Below are 16,929 nucleotides of genomic sequence, written 5' to 3' on the forward strand. Positions count from 1 at the left end.
TGTTAGTCCTCATGAAACCCGCCCACCACCCTGCGGAGTTGGGTTTCATTTATGTTTGTTATTTTATTTTTTCATAATTCTATGTTACGAGAGTGAAGAGGGACCCCATGTGGATGTGTAAATTAGGGCATACTGAGCATGCTGTGTGTCAGTCAAAGTTCTAGAAACTTTGACAGAAGTTTTCTGAGCAGGGCTTCATCTGATAATGTCACCCATGTGTGAGAACTAACATCCTTCTGTCCTAGGAGAACAGGTATGCAACTGTGTTACAGGTAAGCAACTCTGCTATATCTCAGCAGTTTTTGATACTATAGACCATACTGTTCTTCTGACTTGACATCAGTCTTTGGGTATTGTAGGTACTGTTCTTTCCTGGTTTTCATCCTTCCTATCTAATTGAACATATCAACTCAGGGTCGAAACCGAAACTTCTGTTTGAGTCCCATTGAACTGTGTTGTGCCCCAAAGCTTGGCTCTGTATACCGCATTATTTAACATCTACCTGACCCCCTTGCAATCCTTAGAGTACATTATAAGTTATATGCAGATGACATACATTTCTTCTTTCCTCTAAAACGTTCATTGAATGAAACCGAGGAATTCATAATATACTGCATGTCTACTGTTCATACCTGGTTATCTGCTGATAAACTTGCTCTTAACATTTAAAAAATTAAATAATGATTATATCTCATTTTCCCAATTCACACATCCCAAATGTGATTACCTTCAGAAATTTCAACATCTCAATTTCAAAGACTGTCCATAATCTGGGCATTATTATAATGACCCTGCCCCCTTGATGCAAAACACATAAAATCTCTTACACATACTTCATTCTATAAACTACAACTATTGCATCACCTGAAACTTCTGTTAGATCCTGCTGACTTCCGCACCATTCTTTAATCTCTCCTTTTCTCCAGTTTAGACTAGTGCAACTCTTTGTTCCTTGGTCCTCCTGCCTATAAAATCTGGCCTTTTTAAATAATTCAAAATTCGGCAGCAAAATTGTTGACTGGTTTCCCAATTCATAATCATATAACTCCAGTACTGCATTCACTTCAATAGTTATCTATCACCCTTCGTATCCATTATAAATTGGCAATCACTAACCATTGGCAATATCACTTTTCCATGAATCACTGCTATCTTAAAAATACATACCCCAACAACACCACTGATATCATCAGTTAGGGCCTTTTGGATGTTCCCTTCTCCAAAATAGCACATCTAGAGGAAACCAAAGAACGAGCCTTTTCAATAGTAGGACCCTTATTCTGGAATTCCCTTCCGATTGAAATCAGGTTATTAATAGGGATGTGAATCGTTTTTCGACGATTAAAATTATCGTCCGATAATTTTAATATCGTCTTAAACCGTTATGGAACACAATACAATAGAGATTCTAACGATTTATCGTTATAAATCGTTAGAATCGTGAGCCGGCACACTAAAACCCCCTAAAACCCACCCCCGACCCTTTAAATTAAATCTCCCACCCTCCCGAACCCCCCCCCCCCAATGACTTAAATAACCTGGGTGTCCAGCGGCAGTCCGGAACGGCAGCGGTCCGGAACGGGCTCCTGCTATTGAATCTTGTTGTCTTCAGCCGGCGCCATTTTCCAAAATGGCGCCGAAAAATGGCGGCGGCCATAGAACAACACGATTCCACGGCAGGAGGTCCTTCCGGACCCCCGCTGGACTTTTGGCAAGTCTTGTGGGGGTCAGGAGGCCCCCCCCAAGCTGGCCAAAAGTTCCTGGAGGTCCAGCGGGGGTCAGGGAACGATTTCCCGCCGCGAATCGTTTTCCGTACGGAAAATGGCGCCGGCAGGAGATCGACTGCAGGAGGTCGTTCAGCGAGGGTTCCAGCGCCGAAACGGCAACAATACGATTCCCTCCCCCTCCCAGCCGAAATCGATCGTTAAGACGATCGAGGACACGATTCACATCTCTAGTTATTAAGAGAACCCAAATTCTTTAAAAAGGTATTAAAAACATTCCTATGCCAAAAATTGTATTCCTGGTAAGAATTCCTTTTTAATAGTTTTGTAGGCTACTCTGTTTTTTACTTTTGTGCTTTTAATACTATGACATTATGAAGGTCTTATCTTTTATTGACATTTTGATTATATATGCACCTTTTATCCTGCCCTGAACGCAAATGTTAACTGCCCCCTAACACAAGGTAGCGTCCCCACCATTCTAAAACAGGCAGTCATCAAACCAATTCTCAAAAAACCCAACCTTGACCCCACAGATCTCTCCAACTTTAGACCCATCTCTAATCTACCCTTCCTAGCTAAAGTCACTGAAAGAATAGTCAACATCCATCTAACTGAATACCTCCACCAGCACAAGTTTCTCTCCACTTCCCAATTTGGCTTTCGCAAACACCTCAGTACAGAAACGCTCCTAATATCCTTAACAGATAACATATTCAAAGGGATTGATAGCAGCAACTCCTATCTCCTGGCTATGCTCGACATTTCAGCTGCGTTCGATACTATCAGCCATAACATTCTCATTAGTCTTCTCTCGGATATTAGCATTACAGGAACAGCACTACTTTTGCTAAAATCCTACCTGAAAAACAGACACTATAAGGTCACCTTAGACAACCATGAATCTGACCCTATTAACCTTAACCGTGGCGTCCCCCAAGGGTCCTCATTATCCTCTACCCTCTTCAATATCTATATGTTACCCCTTTCCAAACTCCTCTCAAACATAGGCATCACCCACTACATATACGCCGACGACGTCCAAATTCTCATCCCATTCACGGACTCGGTACATAAAGCCCTCCAGTCGTGGGACTACTGCCTCACCTCCATCAACCAACTTCTCACAAAAATGAACTTAGCCTTTAACCCCCACAAACTGAATTAATTGTTATCTACACCAACCCCCGCTTTTACTCTAACCTCTCCACGCTTCCCAAACCCATTTCCCTACACACACGAATCCTAGGTATCACGATCAACAACCAACTATCCTTAAAACCATTCATCAAAGCCACCCTAAAAGACTGCTACTTCAAACTACACGTTTTGAAGAAATTAAGACCCCTCTTACACCTCCCCGATTTCCGCACTGTGCTCCAAACCATCATCTTCTCCAAAATTGATTATTGTAACTCCTAGGCCTCCCTGCCTCCACCATCAAACCCCTACAACTCCTACAGAATGCCACAGCCCAGTCCTAACCAACACTCGCAAGGTTGACCACATTACGCCTATACTGAAAGATCTTCATTGGCTTCCTATCAACTCGAGAATTCAAAACAAAACCTTATCCCTCATACATAAGTCCCTTGTGAATGAAAACTCGCAATGGCTTCAAGAGCCTCTCCAACTCCATTCCTCCAACAGACCTAAATGAACTGCACACCAAGGAACCCTCCACTTGCCCGCCCCTAAGCTCACTAAACTCACCTCCACAATGAAAAGAGCATTCTCAATAGCAGGTCCCTCAATTTGGAATGCCATGCCCCCCGATCTCCGCATAGAATCCTGCACAAAAAATTAAAAACATGGCTGTTCCAACAGGTTTCTCCTAACCCTTACGCACCCCACTGCTGTAGAAATCATAACTAATCTCTATTAGGCTCTTACTGCTAATTTGTACATAGTCTTGTTTTCATCTCCTTTTTTTTTTCCCCCTCCATCCTAACATATTTAATGCCTAACATTTTTTATGCCCTTGTTACCATGTTACCTTGTTACCATGTGGTCCATGTAATTTATTATTATATGATGAAGTTACTTGTTTCTTATGTGTTTCATGTAATTGTTTTGCCATATATTTTGGCTTTTGTTTCCTTGTTCCCTGTAAAGCGATACGATGTTAAAACGGTTATCGGTATATAAAAATTATTAAATAAAATAAATAAAATAGATAAGCTAATTCCTTTGACATTAGAAAGCCCTGTTTTGATGCTTCATTAAATATCTTCTTGACTTCCTTGAATAATGTGGGAATGGGATCCTCATTCTTTTTTATGTAGTATCTGATATTGGTGAGTGGTCTCTGCATTTCTGTATGTACTCTGTATACATAACTACAGTTGCTCCTGCCTTATCTGCTGATTTAATGATAATCTCCTGGTCTTGTTAGAGCTGCAGAAGAGCTTGATTTTCATGTGCTGATGAATTTAAAAAGATTTTAGTTTGTTGATCATCTATTACTTGCAGATCAGCTAAAACTACGTTTTGAAATGTCACAATATGTGTTGCGCCGGAGGTGGACCCTTGGCCCGAGGTGGGGTTGACGCTACCCGCAGGGCAAGCCCTACAGGTGCCCACTGTCGGTAGGCGGAGCTGTCTGAGTGACGGAGGCCGGCTGGAGCTTCGCCAATACCAGCCCTCGTTCCCCGCAGGTTGAGCCCTTAGGTGCCAGGGCCAGCTGGTCTTAGGTGGGCCTCTGTCTGAGGACTCCCAGGGTAAGATGTCGAGATCAGCCAGAAGTAAGCAGTAGAAGCTGGAATGGGAGGATGAGTCCAGATGGGGCTGAGTTCCAGAGACCTGCTTGCCAATGGAGAACAGGAGGCAAGACGGGTGGTGCCCAAGTAAAAGAAGGCCGAACCTTAGAGGCCAACTCCAGGGTAGAACCAGTAGAGGCGTTGGAGAGCAGGCTGTGGTCAGAACAGGCAGCAGACAAGGACAGGCGATCAAACGAGCATGGGTCAAAACCAGGAGTCAGTCCGAGAATGATCAGGCGAAGCAGAGGTCAAACTAGAAGTCTATCAGAAGTGTGGTCAGGCAAAGCAAGGGTAAAGCCAGAAGTCAATAGGTAGTGTGATCAGGTGAAGCAAGGGTCAAGCCAGAAGTCAATAGGTAGTGTGATCAGGTGAAGCAAGGGTCAAGCCAGAAGTCAATCAGTAGGTAAGGACTAGGACCAGGTAGGAGCAGGAACCAGGAACGTGGACAGGAACAGGAACAGGAGCGTAGCAGGATCAGGAACCAGGAACACAGACGAGAACAGGAACAAGCAACGTGCACGCAACTAGCGTGGAGACCTGTTGCCAAGGCAAGGAAGTACTGGCTGGGCCCGGCCTTATATACCGGGACCCAGTGACGTCATAATCCGGAGCTGCGGGGTGGTTTTCCGCCGCGGCCACTTTAAAGCCTAAGAGGCAGCATGGTGCTGGACGGCGGTGTCTCCCCACGGGCCAAGCAGGGAGACCCGCCGCGGAACTGGAGAGTCCGCGGAGGAGCCGGGGACAACAGAGGAAGCTCGGGTTCGCAGGAGGCTGTCCACAGCCACAAGTATACAGAAAAATCTATAAAGTTGGGTACGTATCTAAAATGTTGATGTTATGTGTGGGGACCTATGACAAAGTACAGTCCAGTAACTTGGATTTGAGCAGGAGATAAAGGCTTTTTGGATAAACTGATCACTGATGATCTTGATATGTCTGTGATTTGGTGATGGGTCTGTGCCATGGGGGTTTTCTTGTGGTCGATCCTGATATTGCCCTCCACGTTCATACCATTAGCGAGGTCTGCGATTCTGAAAATGTCTCCCTAAAAAATGTGGACTATTTTGACGTGGATTGCTTGATGGGAGTTGTCAGAGCTAATGGATGAATCTTGTGAGAATGAAAATGTGCCTTTCTTCTTAACAGTGTTCATGTCTTCACCCACTCTCTTCTTGTGGAGCCAGGGATACATGAGTGAAGCAAAATAATATTGTTTATCCCTTTTGAACTTTGAAATTTTGACTCTATTAATATCTGTTTTGAAGTAGGCTGTATTGTGCTGTAACTCCTTCAATGATTCATTGAACTTGCTCAAATCACTCTGTTTGAGCTCCTCTTCTAACACTACCATTTATGCTTTAATTTGTTCTGATGAAAACAGCCTTTGAGACTCTAGCTTCAAGAGAACTAAAATTTCTTTCTTTGTTTTTATGTTTGATAGCTGTAACATCTGCACAAAGAATTAATGAGTTGCAAGCCTAGTTTCATACTTATAAGCACATTTGCAAAAATCCAAAATCTCTACCCAAAGTAGTCTATCAATGTCATTTGAATCAGCCCATTTTCTATCAATGTTTTTTCCGAAATCATTTTCAGATAAATGTTAACAAGCTGTTTATATTCTAGACCAGGAGAAGCCAACACAGGCACTCGAAAGCCATAGACAGGCTAGGTTTTCAAGATATCCACAATGAGTATGCATGACATAATTCTGCATGTACTGCCTCCACTGTATGCAAATCTATCTCATGCATATTCATTGTGGATATCCTGAAAACCTGGTTAGTTTGTTATCTTGAGGACCAGAGTTGGCCACATCTGCTCAAGACTTCAGCAGGCTTTATTGTTCTTTTTGAACAGATCAAAAGCCTACAGAAAGTTTTCTCAGTTATTCATCTCCTTTAACACAGTGAAACAAGAAGTTTCAGTTGCAAAGAAAACTCTTTTCAAATGGCTATCCAGGATTTAATCTGTGGGAGAATGACCTGGAGTGCAGTTATGGCACTTCTTTTCAGACTTAAGAAGCAGAGTAGCAGGAGTGTTCTGTAAGCAGTCTGAGAGAAGAGGAGAAAAGGGGCAAACTGGAGTGTACAGAATATCCACTGTGCTCCCTTCATCAGCCCTTCACCTCATGTTCTATAGGGAAGAGGAGGGGAAAGGATGCTATTGAAGCAGAAATTGTAGAGCAAAGAACAGACTCAAAAAAGTTTGAATTAACTCATGTTTGAAACTTACGAGCAATAGTGCCATTAATTGCTTCATCTGTAGCCATGATTGACACACAGTTCACAAGTTTTAAACTTGTGCTAATTAAATTCAACCCTTTTTGTTTTTGTTACCCAGGGCTTAATTTCTGGTGGAATAACCCAGAATGGTGTTCTATTACTTTTTTTCTGGGACCCAAGGAAATGAAATAGAGCTGATGGTGTGAATCAGTTCCAAGTCCCCTACATTATCAAAACAGAGTTGGTGTTGGCACATATCATTTCTGACCTCCCAGGTCCCAAATGATGCAAAGCAGAGTGTGTTGGAGCTGTTTACCCTGAAATGGGGAAACCACATGGCTTTGATTTTTGTGCAATTTTCTGACAAAACTGAGGAGGCCTTGAGGGATAAAGGCCAAGAAATAGACATGAGATTAATTCCTATCAGCCCTACTGTTTTTGCCACTTCTGCATGTGTCATCTTCTTGTCCAGATTTCTGCTTACCTTGCTGGCTTCCCAGGCTCTGCTGCCTCTGCTGGTTACCACACTAGGGAAGGGGGAAGGAGGGCATGAGAGAGTGAACAAATGAATTGGAAGAACATAGAATGGTGATGGAGGAAGATCAAAAGTGTGAGTTAGGAGATGTAGGGGGCAAGAGTGAGCAAGAGGATTGGAGAGAGGGGGTAGTAAATGAGTGGGGGGGGGGATTCGGATTGAGTGGGGGATAAAATGAGTGATAGGAGCAAAGTTGTATGTTATGAGTGAGGGGATGAGATGGTCTGTGAAATATAAGAGAGATAAGAATGGGGGACAGTCTGTTAATGAGGTGATTGGAGGGAGCAGGAAGGAGCGAATGAAGGGAGGAGAAGGGATTGGAGGGTGTAATGGGGGAGGAAAAAAGTGAATGAGTGAAGAGAGAACATGTGCTGTTCCCTTCTCCCCAAGGAGACAAAGAGCAGGATGCCCCTTTGAATTTCAGATTCTCCTCCACTCTTTTGAGTAGCCTGAGGAGAAATGGGTTACACATGCCAGCTATACCCATCTCCAAGGCAGAGGATAGCCAAATGAGTCCAGTTCAAAAAAGAGATGTTTCTTACTGGCCAAGAAGGGAGAGGAGCAAAGTTGCTGGAAAGTGATAATTAGTGACCACTGGGGGGGGGGGGGGGGTCGGCTCTAGAACCATGAAGAATTGGGGTGAGACATGGGAGCTCTAGAACCACTGGAGGGAGATGAGGACCACTGGAGGAATCAGGGTAGGTAGTGGTGGGGGCTCAAGGTGAAGAACCAGGATCATCAGGGTGGAGAGGAGGAGGGTAAAGAACATAAGAACATGCCATACTGGGTCAGACCAATGGTCCATCAAGCCCAGCATCCTGTTTCCAACAGTGGCCAATCCAGGCCATAAGAACCTGGCAAGTACCCAAAAACTAAGTCTATTCCATGTTACCGTTGCTAGTAATAGCAGTGGCTAATTTCTAAGTCAACTTAATTAATAGCAGGTAATGGACTTCTCTAAGAAATTATCCAATCCTTTTTTAAACACAGCTATACTAACTGCACTAACCACATCCTCTGGCAACAAATTCCAGAGTTTAATTGTGCGTTGAGTGAAAAAGAACTTTCTTCTATTAGTTTTACATGTGTCACATGCTAACTTCATGGAGTGCCCCCTAATCTTTCTATAATCCGAAAGCATAAATAACCGATTCATATCTATCCGTTCTAGACCTCTCATGATTTTAAAGACCTTTCATGAAGCCAGAGAAAGGGTCCTATTCTTTCTACCCTCCTCCTCTATACCACATTGACCCTCCATCTAGAGCTCTCAACAATGTTCAACACCCTATTGTCCTTTACCCATTAATACTTAATGAACACTGTTGGGCAAAGAATAGCTGGGGGTTGAGCACTGCTGTGGGCTGGGGATGAAAGATCACTGGGATATGGAAGAGGAAGAGTGCGTTCATATATATATGTGTGAGAGAGTGTGTTTATGAGCGAGAGAGAAAGAGTTCACACCTGGCCATGGTTCTGGACCTTTCTCTCCCAACACACAGGTCAACCCTTACCCTAGTATTGTTCCCTCCCTCTCCACAGTTCCACTTCCTTTTTGTCTACAAATTAAGCCCTGGGTCTATCACAGAAAGTACATTGGAATGCAACAATGAATTTCTTTGCAGTAGCAATACTATAATAAATTATTGTCAAAATGTATTTTTTTAATCACATTTCTCCAATTTTCAAGGAAAGGACCTCCTGTTTTGTCCACCCTTTCTACTCTGATGGAAAATGATAAGCACCATCGGCAGCGTAATTTTCTTTTGAGGCAAAGTTTCAATCTTTCAGTGGAAGAAGAGGATGAAGAGGTAATTTTTATTTTTTTATTTATTTATTTATTTAACAGTTTTATATACCGAAGTTCTGGTAACAAAGTTACTAATCACTAGGGGTGTGCATTCGTTTTGAACTTAAATGTAAAACGCAACTTATTTTTTTTATTTAACTTAAAAAAGTGATGAGGTGTAAACGATCGGATTTCCAACTTATTCAACATAGCTATGTTGAATACGTTGGAAATCGCGATTGTTGATCTAAATAAAAATTTAAACCCCTCACTCTTCTTAATCCCCCCCCCCCCAAGACTTACCAAAACTCCCCAAGCTGGCCAAAAGTTCCGTGAGGGTCCGGGAGCGGACGCGCGGGGAATCACGTGACGTCCGCGTCACTCCGACGTGACGCCGACGTCACGTGGTCCATCGCGGTTCCGCTCCCGGACCCCTCGTTGGACCCAAACGGCACTTTTGGCCAGCTTGGGGGGGCCTCCTGACCCCCCCAAGCTGGCCAAAAGTGCCTTTTGGGCCCAACGAGGGGTCCGGGAGCGAACCCGAGGGGAATCACGTGACGCCGCGTCACTCCGATGTGGCGCCGACGTCACGTGATTCCCCTCGGGTTCGCTCCCGGACCCTCGTTGGGCCCAAAAGGCACTTTTGGCCAGCTTGGGGGGGCCTCCTGACCCCCCCAAGCTGGCCAAAAGTGCCTTTTGGGCCCAACAAGGGGTCCGGGAGTGGACCCGCGGGGAATCACGTGACGCCGCGTCACTACGACGTGGCGCAGACGTCACGTGATTCCCCTCGGGTTCGCTCCCGGACCCCTCGTTGGACCCAAAAGGCACTTTTGGCCAGCTTGGGGGGGCCTCCTGATCCCCCCAAGCTGGCCAAAAGTGCCTTTTGGGCCCAACGAGGGGTCCGGGAGCGGACCCACGGGGAATCACGTGATGCCGCGTCACTCCGACGTGGTGCCGACGTCACGTGATTCCCCTCGGGTTCGCTCCCGGACCCCTCGTTGGGCCCAAAAGGCACTTTTGGCCAGCTTGGGGGGGCCTCCTGACCCCCCCAAGCTGGCCAAAAGTGCCTTTTGGGCCCAACGAGGGGTCCGGGAGCGGACGCGCGGGGAATCACGTGACGCCGCGTCACTCCGACGTGGCGCCGACGTCACGTGATTCCCCTCGGGTTCGCTCCCGGACCCCTCGTTGGGCCCAAAAGGCACTTTTGGCCAGCTTGGGGGGGCCTCCTGACCCCCCCAAGCTGGCCAAAAGTGCCTTTTGGGCCCAACGAGGGGTCCGGGAGCGAACCCGAGGGGAATCACGTGACGCCGACCTCACGTGCTCCTTGCAAAGGAGTTCAGAAATGGCGTCCTGACCCCGCTGGACCACCAGGGAGTTTTGGTAAGTCTTGGGGGGGGGGGGGGATTAAGGCGGGTGAGGGGTTTAAATTTTTATTTGCACATATGGACATAGACTCAACTTATGGAATTCTCCAGTATGTCCATATTGACCGCAAATGACCCCCCCTTTCGACTTATGGACTTATGAACTTAAACTTTTGGTCTGCACATCCCTACTAATCACTTCGGTTTACATTACAACAATTAAAATTGACAGTATATAAAATAATGTCTTACAATGAACAAGGAGAATTGAAACTTGGAAAAAATAAATAATAATAATAACTTACAATGAGCAAGGAGAATATAATTTAAATACAAAATATTTTGAGGAACAGTGAGTATATCGCTGGGACTGACTTTGTAGGGACTGGTGTTGACAGTCATGAAGCTCACAAACTAGATTATTGGGTTAGGAGAATGCTTGGTTGAACAACCAGGTCTTAAGTCTCTTTTTAAAGGTGGGTGTCGATTGTTCAAGCCTGAGATCTGATGGGAGTGAGTTCCAAAGTTTAGGGCCAGCGGTGGAAAGAGCTCTTCTACTTAATGATGTTTTGAGAGGATGGGCCCTTAGAGTGCCTCTCTGGGCTAGTCTCGTCGGTCGGGAGGTAGTGTGAAGCTGTAAAGGGATCGTGAGGTCAATTGGGGTGGAGTTATTGATGACTTTGTGGATGATTGATAGGGTTTTGTAAAGGATTCTATATTTGATAGGGAGCCAATGAAGGTTCTTTAAGATGGGAGTAATGTGGTCCCTTTTGTTAGATTTAGTTAGAATCCTCGCAGTGGCATTTTGTAACATTTGTAGAGGTTTCAAAGTGTTTATTTATTTATTTATTTATTTATTTATTTATTTAAAGTTTTTGTATACCGACATTCGTTTGGAGATACATCACATCGGTTTCCATGGAACAAAAAATGGCCAACGGGGCTTTACATTGAACTGATAATAAAACTGGGTGGGGGGAAACAAAAAGTAATGCTGTACAACAAAGATAAATGCAATAAAATGGTTGTATAAATGCAATAAAAATAATTATATACAAGTGTATTATTTACAGTAAATATAAGGTGAAGGGAGATAAGGGGGGGGAGGAAATCGGACTTATGCTAGGGGGGGTGAGTGGAGGGGTGTGGGAGAAAGTGGGAGAATAGTCGGGGAAAAGAAAGGGGGTTCATGTGTAGGCTCGTGTAAAGAGCCAGGTCTTGAGATTTTGTCTGAATTTTTTGGAGCAGGTCTCAAGGCGTAGGTGGGTGGGCATCGAGTTCCATAGAGAGGGTCCAGCAAGGGATAGTGCACGTTGTTTAGTGGCTGTTAGGTGGAAGAGTTTGGGAGATGGAGTGTGAATATTAGCTGTGTAGGGCGTTCTGGTAGGTCTGGAGGGGAAGCGGATGTGTAGACTGTCTGCGAACCAGAGCATGTCCGGATTCTGGACGGCTTTATGAATAAGGGTGAGTGTTTTAAATTGAATTCTGGCTGTGATGGGGAGCCAGTGAAGTTGCTTAAGAACAGGTGTGATGTGTTCTTTTCTACGGGAGCCTGTTAATACACGTGCAGCTGCATTTTGAAGCAGCTGAAGGGGGGCTAGGCTGTTTTTCTGGAGACCTAGGAGTAAAGCGTTAGAGTAGTCTATTTTGGATAATATTAGGGGTTGTAGGGCGGTACGAAAGTCGTTGAAATGCAGGATGGGTTTTAGTTTTTTGAGGGTGTGTAGTTTGTAGTAATAGTCTTTGATGGTGGAAGATATAAATTTCTGTAGGCTGAATTGTGGGTCAAGTGTGACACCCAAGTCTCTTACGGTTTGTGAGAGGACAGGGAGAGCGAGAGGTGAATTGGCTGAAGGTGTAGGAGGAGAAATGATGGATTGGGGTGCGATGATCATAAGTTCAGTTTTATTAGGATTGAGTGCCAGGTTGAGTTGAGTGAGAAGACTGTTGATGGATGAGAGGGCACTATCCCATCTTTTTAGGGCATGGGGTATGGAGTCAGTAATGGGTATAAGAATCTGCACGTCATCTGCGTAGACAGTGTGGGAGACTGAGACTTGAGAGAAGCTGGCAAAGGGGGAGGAGGTATATGTTAAAGAGGGTGGATGATAAAGAGGAGCCTTGGGGTACACCCCTTGTGATATTGATTGGTTCGGATTCATGGTTTTCAATTTTTACCTTGAAGTGTCTGTCACTTATGTATGATTTGAACCAGCGAAGTGGAGTCCCAGAGATGCCAATGTCAGCTAGCCTGTCGAGTAAAATAGAATGGTTAATGGTGTTGAAGGCAGCTGAGATGTCTAAAAGGACCAGGATGAATGTGTGACCTTTGTCAAAGCCTCTGATGACGATGTCGGGGAGGGAGAGAAGTAGAGTTTCAGTACTGAAACACTTTCTAAAACCGTGTTTGTGGGTAGACCAAGCAGCAAAGAGTTACAGTAATCTATTTTCGAGAATATAATTGCTTGTAGTACATATCTGAAATTTTGGAAGTATATGAGGGGTCTTAGCCTCTTTAATACTTGAAGTTTAAAGAAACATTCTTTTACAGTGTTATTGATAAAACTTTTGTAGTTCAGCAGATTATCCATGGTGACCCCAAGATTTCTGACCTGGAGGGAAAAGGCTGGAGGAGATAAAGTGTGTGTGTTGGATAAAGTGTAGTTGCCATCTGGAGTGATGAGAAGGAACTCTGTCTTGTTGGAATTGAGTATCAAATTAAGATTTGCTAGGAGGTTATTGATAGAAAGAAGACAGGAATTCCAGAATTGTAAGGTGTTTTGCAATGAATCTTTAATCGGGATGAGGATTTGGACGTCATCTGCATAAACATAGTGGGGCGGATTTTCAGAGCCCTGCTCGCCTAAATCCGCCCAAAACCGGGTGGATTTTTGCGAGCAGGGCCCTGCGCGCCGGTGAGCCTATTTTACATAGGCCTACCGGCGGGCGCAGAGCCCCGGGACTCGCGTAAGTCCCAGGGTTCTCCGAGGGGGGTGTGTCGGGGGCGGGCCCGGTCGTCGCAGCGTTTAGGGGGCGTGTCGGCAGCGTTTTGGGGGCGGGTACGGGGGCGTGGCTACAGCCCGGGGCGGTCCAGGGGCGTGGCCGCGCCCTCCGTACCAGCCCCCAGGTCGCGTCCCGGCGCGCAACAGGCCCGCTGGCGCGCGGGGATTTACTTCTCCCTCCGGGAGGCGTAAATCCCCGGAGCAAGGTAAGGGGGGGGGTGTAGACAGGGCCGGGCGGGTGGGTTAGGTAGAGGAAGGGAGGGGAAGGTGAGGGGAGGGCGTTAGAGGATTCCCTCCAAGGCCGCTCCGATTTCGGAGCGGCCTTGGAGGGGAACGGGGGTAGGCTGCGCGGCTCGGCGCGCGCCGGCTATACAGAATTCATAGCCTTGCGCGCGCCGATCCAGGATTTTAGTGGATACGCGCAGCTCCGCGCGTATCTACTAAAATCCAGCGTACTTTTGCTTGCGCCTGATGCGCCAGCAAAAGTACGCCTATTCGCGTTTTTTGAAAATCTACCCCAGTGTGTAAGATTAAGTTTGGAAAGGAGCTGACATAGAGGGAGAAGATAAATGTTGAATAATGTTGGAGACAAAGAAGAACCTTGCGGGATTCCCAGTGTGGATCTGAAAGGTGGTGACTCTTTGTTGTTGATCTTGACTTTGTAAAACCTATTCTGGAGGAAAGATGAGAACCAGTTAAGTGCGGTGTTTTTTATGCCGATTTCGGTTAGACGATCTAAGAGGATATCATGGTTCACTGTGTTGAATGCTGCTGATAAGTCGAGAAGAATGAGGAGGGAGGATTGTTTTTTCTCTAGGTTCAAGAGAATATTGTCTGAAAGTGATAAAAGTAGGGATTCAGTGCTTCTAGATTTACGGAATCCTAGTTGAGATGGTGAGAGGAGGTTGTTGTTGTCCAAGTATTCGGAGAGTTGTTTATTAACTATTCTTTCCATGATTTTGGAGATAATCGGAAGATTAGCTATAGGGCGGAAGTTAGCTGGGTTATCCGGGGAAAGATTTGTGTTTTTTAGCAATGGTTTCAGGATGGCGAGTTTGAGAGGGGTGGGGACAAGGCCTTGTGATAAGGAGGCATTGATGACTTGTGATATTGGATTTGAGATGTCTGGCAATTGTGATAAGGAGGTTAGCTGGAATCGCATCTAGTGGGTGGGAAGAAGGTTTAAGTCTTTTTAGAACATTTTCAATTTCCAGTGTGGAGACAGGCTCAAGGATCTCAAGGCTTGCGGTGATTTGTGGAGGGGAGGTGAGTAGATGAGGTGGGGTAGTGGCTTTCATTTTCTAGAGCGGGTCCAGGAGGTTAGGAATTTTGTTCTTGAAATAGGTGGCACGTTCAGAGGCTTTACTTACTGCTTTGTCATCCGGAAAAGCTAAGGCGGGTTGTTTGGTGAGGGATGTCACTAAGGCGAAGAGGGCTTTTGGATCAAATATAAAGTTATGAATTTTCTGAGAGTAGAAGTCCTTTTTTGTCTGAAGAATGGAGATCCTGTATTGGTGCATTAGGGTTTTAAAGGCCACGAGGTTTGAGGTTGAAGGGTTCTTGCGCCAAATCTTTTCTCTGAACCTAAGTTCATGCTTTGCAGATTTTAACTTTGGAGTATACCAAGGTTTTTTAGTATCCTTGTTGGATTGAATTGTTTTGGTGATTAGCGGGCAAGTCAAGTCTGCAACTTTGTTTGTGATTTTGGACCAGGAAGCTAATGCTGAGTTTGCGTCAGCGAGGTCCAGAAGGTTTAGCTCCTGAGTTTTATTTATTATTTTATTTATTCCTCTTGAAAAGTTTTATTCTTCAGAGTCAAAATTCTTATTCCTTTTGAATTCTTGGTTATCAGAAACATTTATTTGAATGAAGAACAGTTCAACACTCACAGCTGATGAGAAGGTCCCAAGAGTAATCGAACAGGTTGATGAGACTGATATAGCTGTTTATCTGAAAGATGACAATAGCTGTGGATTAATTATAAATAGGAGTAATATGTGGTGAAAAGATGATGACTCTGAGAGGCCGAAGTGGATGGGTACAGGCTGTTAGCCTGCAAGTACCTATTTCAAATGGAAAGTCTCTTCAGGATATAAACTGTCCCATATATTCCTTGGTTGAAGGGACCAGTAGGAGGAAGCAAGAGAACTGTTATGACGTAGGTATGTGGGCCCTGGGCCGACGTGAGAGATGGTACCACCCACAGGGAGGAGTCCTGTGAGCCTCACCGTCGGGAGGCGCGGTCTCAGCAGATGTCAGACACTGCTGTGGAATAGGGTCTTTATTAGAGAGATAGAAAGGCAAAGCTCACAAAGTGGGGAGTGCAGGAGAAAGTAACAAAGTCTGTGCGGTGGGGTATACCCAGAGGGAATATCTCAGACATGGAGATCTGGTAATGGTCCAAAGAGCGGGGTACATGGAAGAGGTTTCTCCGTAGCGATGATGCGGTAGTGGCCTGCAGCGCAGGGTACACTGAGGGGTTCCTCTCTCAGAGATGGTATGGAAGTGGCCCGAGGTACAGGGTACACCGGTGAGGGTCCCGTAGGGATGATGCGGTAGTGGCCTGCAGTGCAAGGTACACCGAAGAGGTTCTTCACTCAGAGATGGTATGGTAGTGGCCTGAGGCACGGGGTACACCGGAGAAGATTCCACAATATATCTGGTACAGGAGTGGTCCAAAGAGTCAAGCTACTCACAGAGTGGAAGTTCCAGGAGAGGTCCCAGGGAACGGGGACAGGCAGCAATCCAAGGCGGAAGGTCCTTCGAGGAGTGGATAGCCAGAGACAAGGAAGGGCCCCCGAGGAGCGGGTACCCAGAGCGTCTCACGCCGAAGTGTAGGAACTGGAACGGGAATCCGTAAGTGTGAAGCAGATTCAGCAATGAGGAAACTCCTTGCTAACTCGTCAGTAGGCAGGGCCAGCCAGCTTAAGTATCGAAGAGTGAAGATGTCATCCCGAGGGGATGCCCCCGAGGTTCCCTCCATGACGTGCTTAAAACTGGCCCATGCGTGTGCACGCCTAAGTGATCCCAAAGGCAAGATGGCAGTCGGCAGCGCCCACGCTTTCCCGGGAACGCCAGGGAGGTTGGCGGCAGCTGGCGGAGGCCGCCACTCTCCCCAGTGGTTTCAAAGCAGCAAAGAAAGAGGTGAGCATTAGTGGTTGCAGCCGTCTGCGACCGACGGGCGTAACAAGAACACATACAGAAGGACAAATCAAAACAGGATAGATTCAATCAGAGACTCTTAAGCAATATCATAAAATGACACCAGATGGTAGCATAATAAAGAAATATATACATATGCTGTAGAGGCAGAACATCCTCTGCTTGGTATTGTGGATTACACTATTCTTGTTTTTAATTATGTTTTTATTCACTTTTCAATCAAAACATCATTACACTTAACCTTGTAAACAATGTGAAACATTTCCTATGCTAATACAACATGTGATCTGTCCCCTCTAATTCCCCCATCCCCTCTTTCCAAAGTTCAAATCCAAAGTCACTAGAAGCAGATGACCATAGGCATTCCAA

General features: G+C 45.5%; 1 protein-coding gene across 1 annotated transcript in view; it reads left to right on the forward strand.

Annotated features, from left to right (window-relative positions):
- ADGB (androglobin) overlaps nt 1-16,929 on the forward strand; it is a 790,434-nt gene that overhangs the window by 319,277 nt on the left and 454,228 nt on the right. Inside the window, exon 13 of the mRNA XM_029594040.1 lies at nt 8,934-9,054. Coding sequence (XP_029449900.1) covers nt 8,934-9,054 — 121 coding nt within the window. The remainder of the gene's footprint in view (nt 1-8,933; nt 9,055-16,929) is intronic.

Source organism: Rhinatrema bivittatum, chromosome 3 (genome assembly GCF_901001135.1).
Source record: "Rhinatrema bivittatum chromosome 3, aRhiBiv1.1, whole genome shotgun sequence".
Classification (NCBI taxonomy): Eukaryota; Metazoa; Chordata; class Amphibia; order Gymnophiona; family Rhinatrematidae; genus Rhinatrema; species Rhinatrema bivittatum.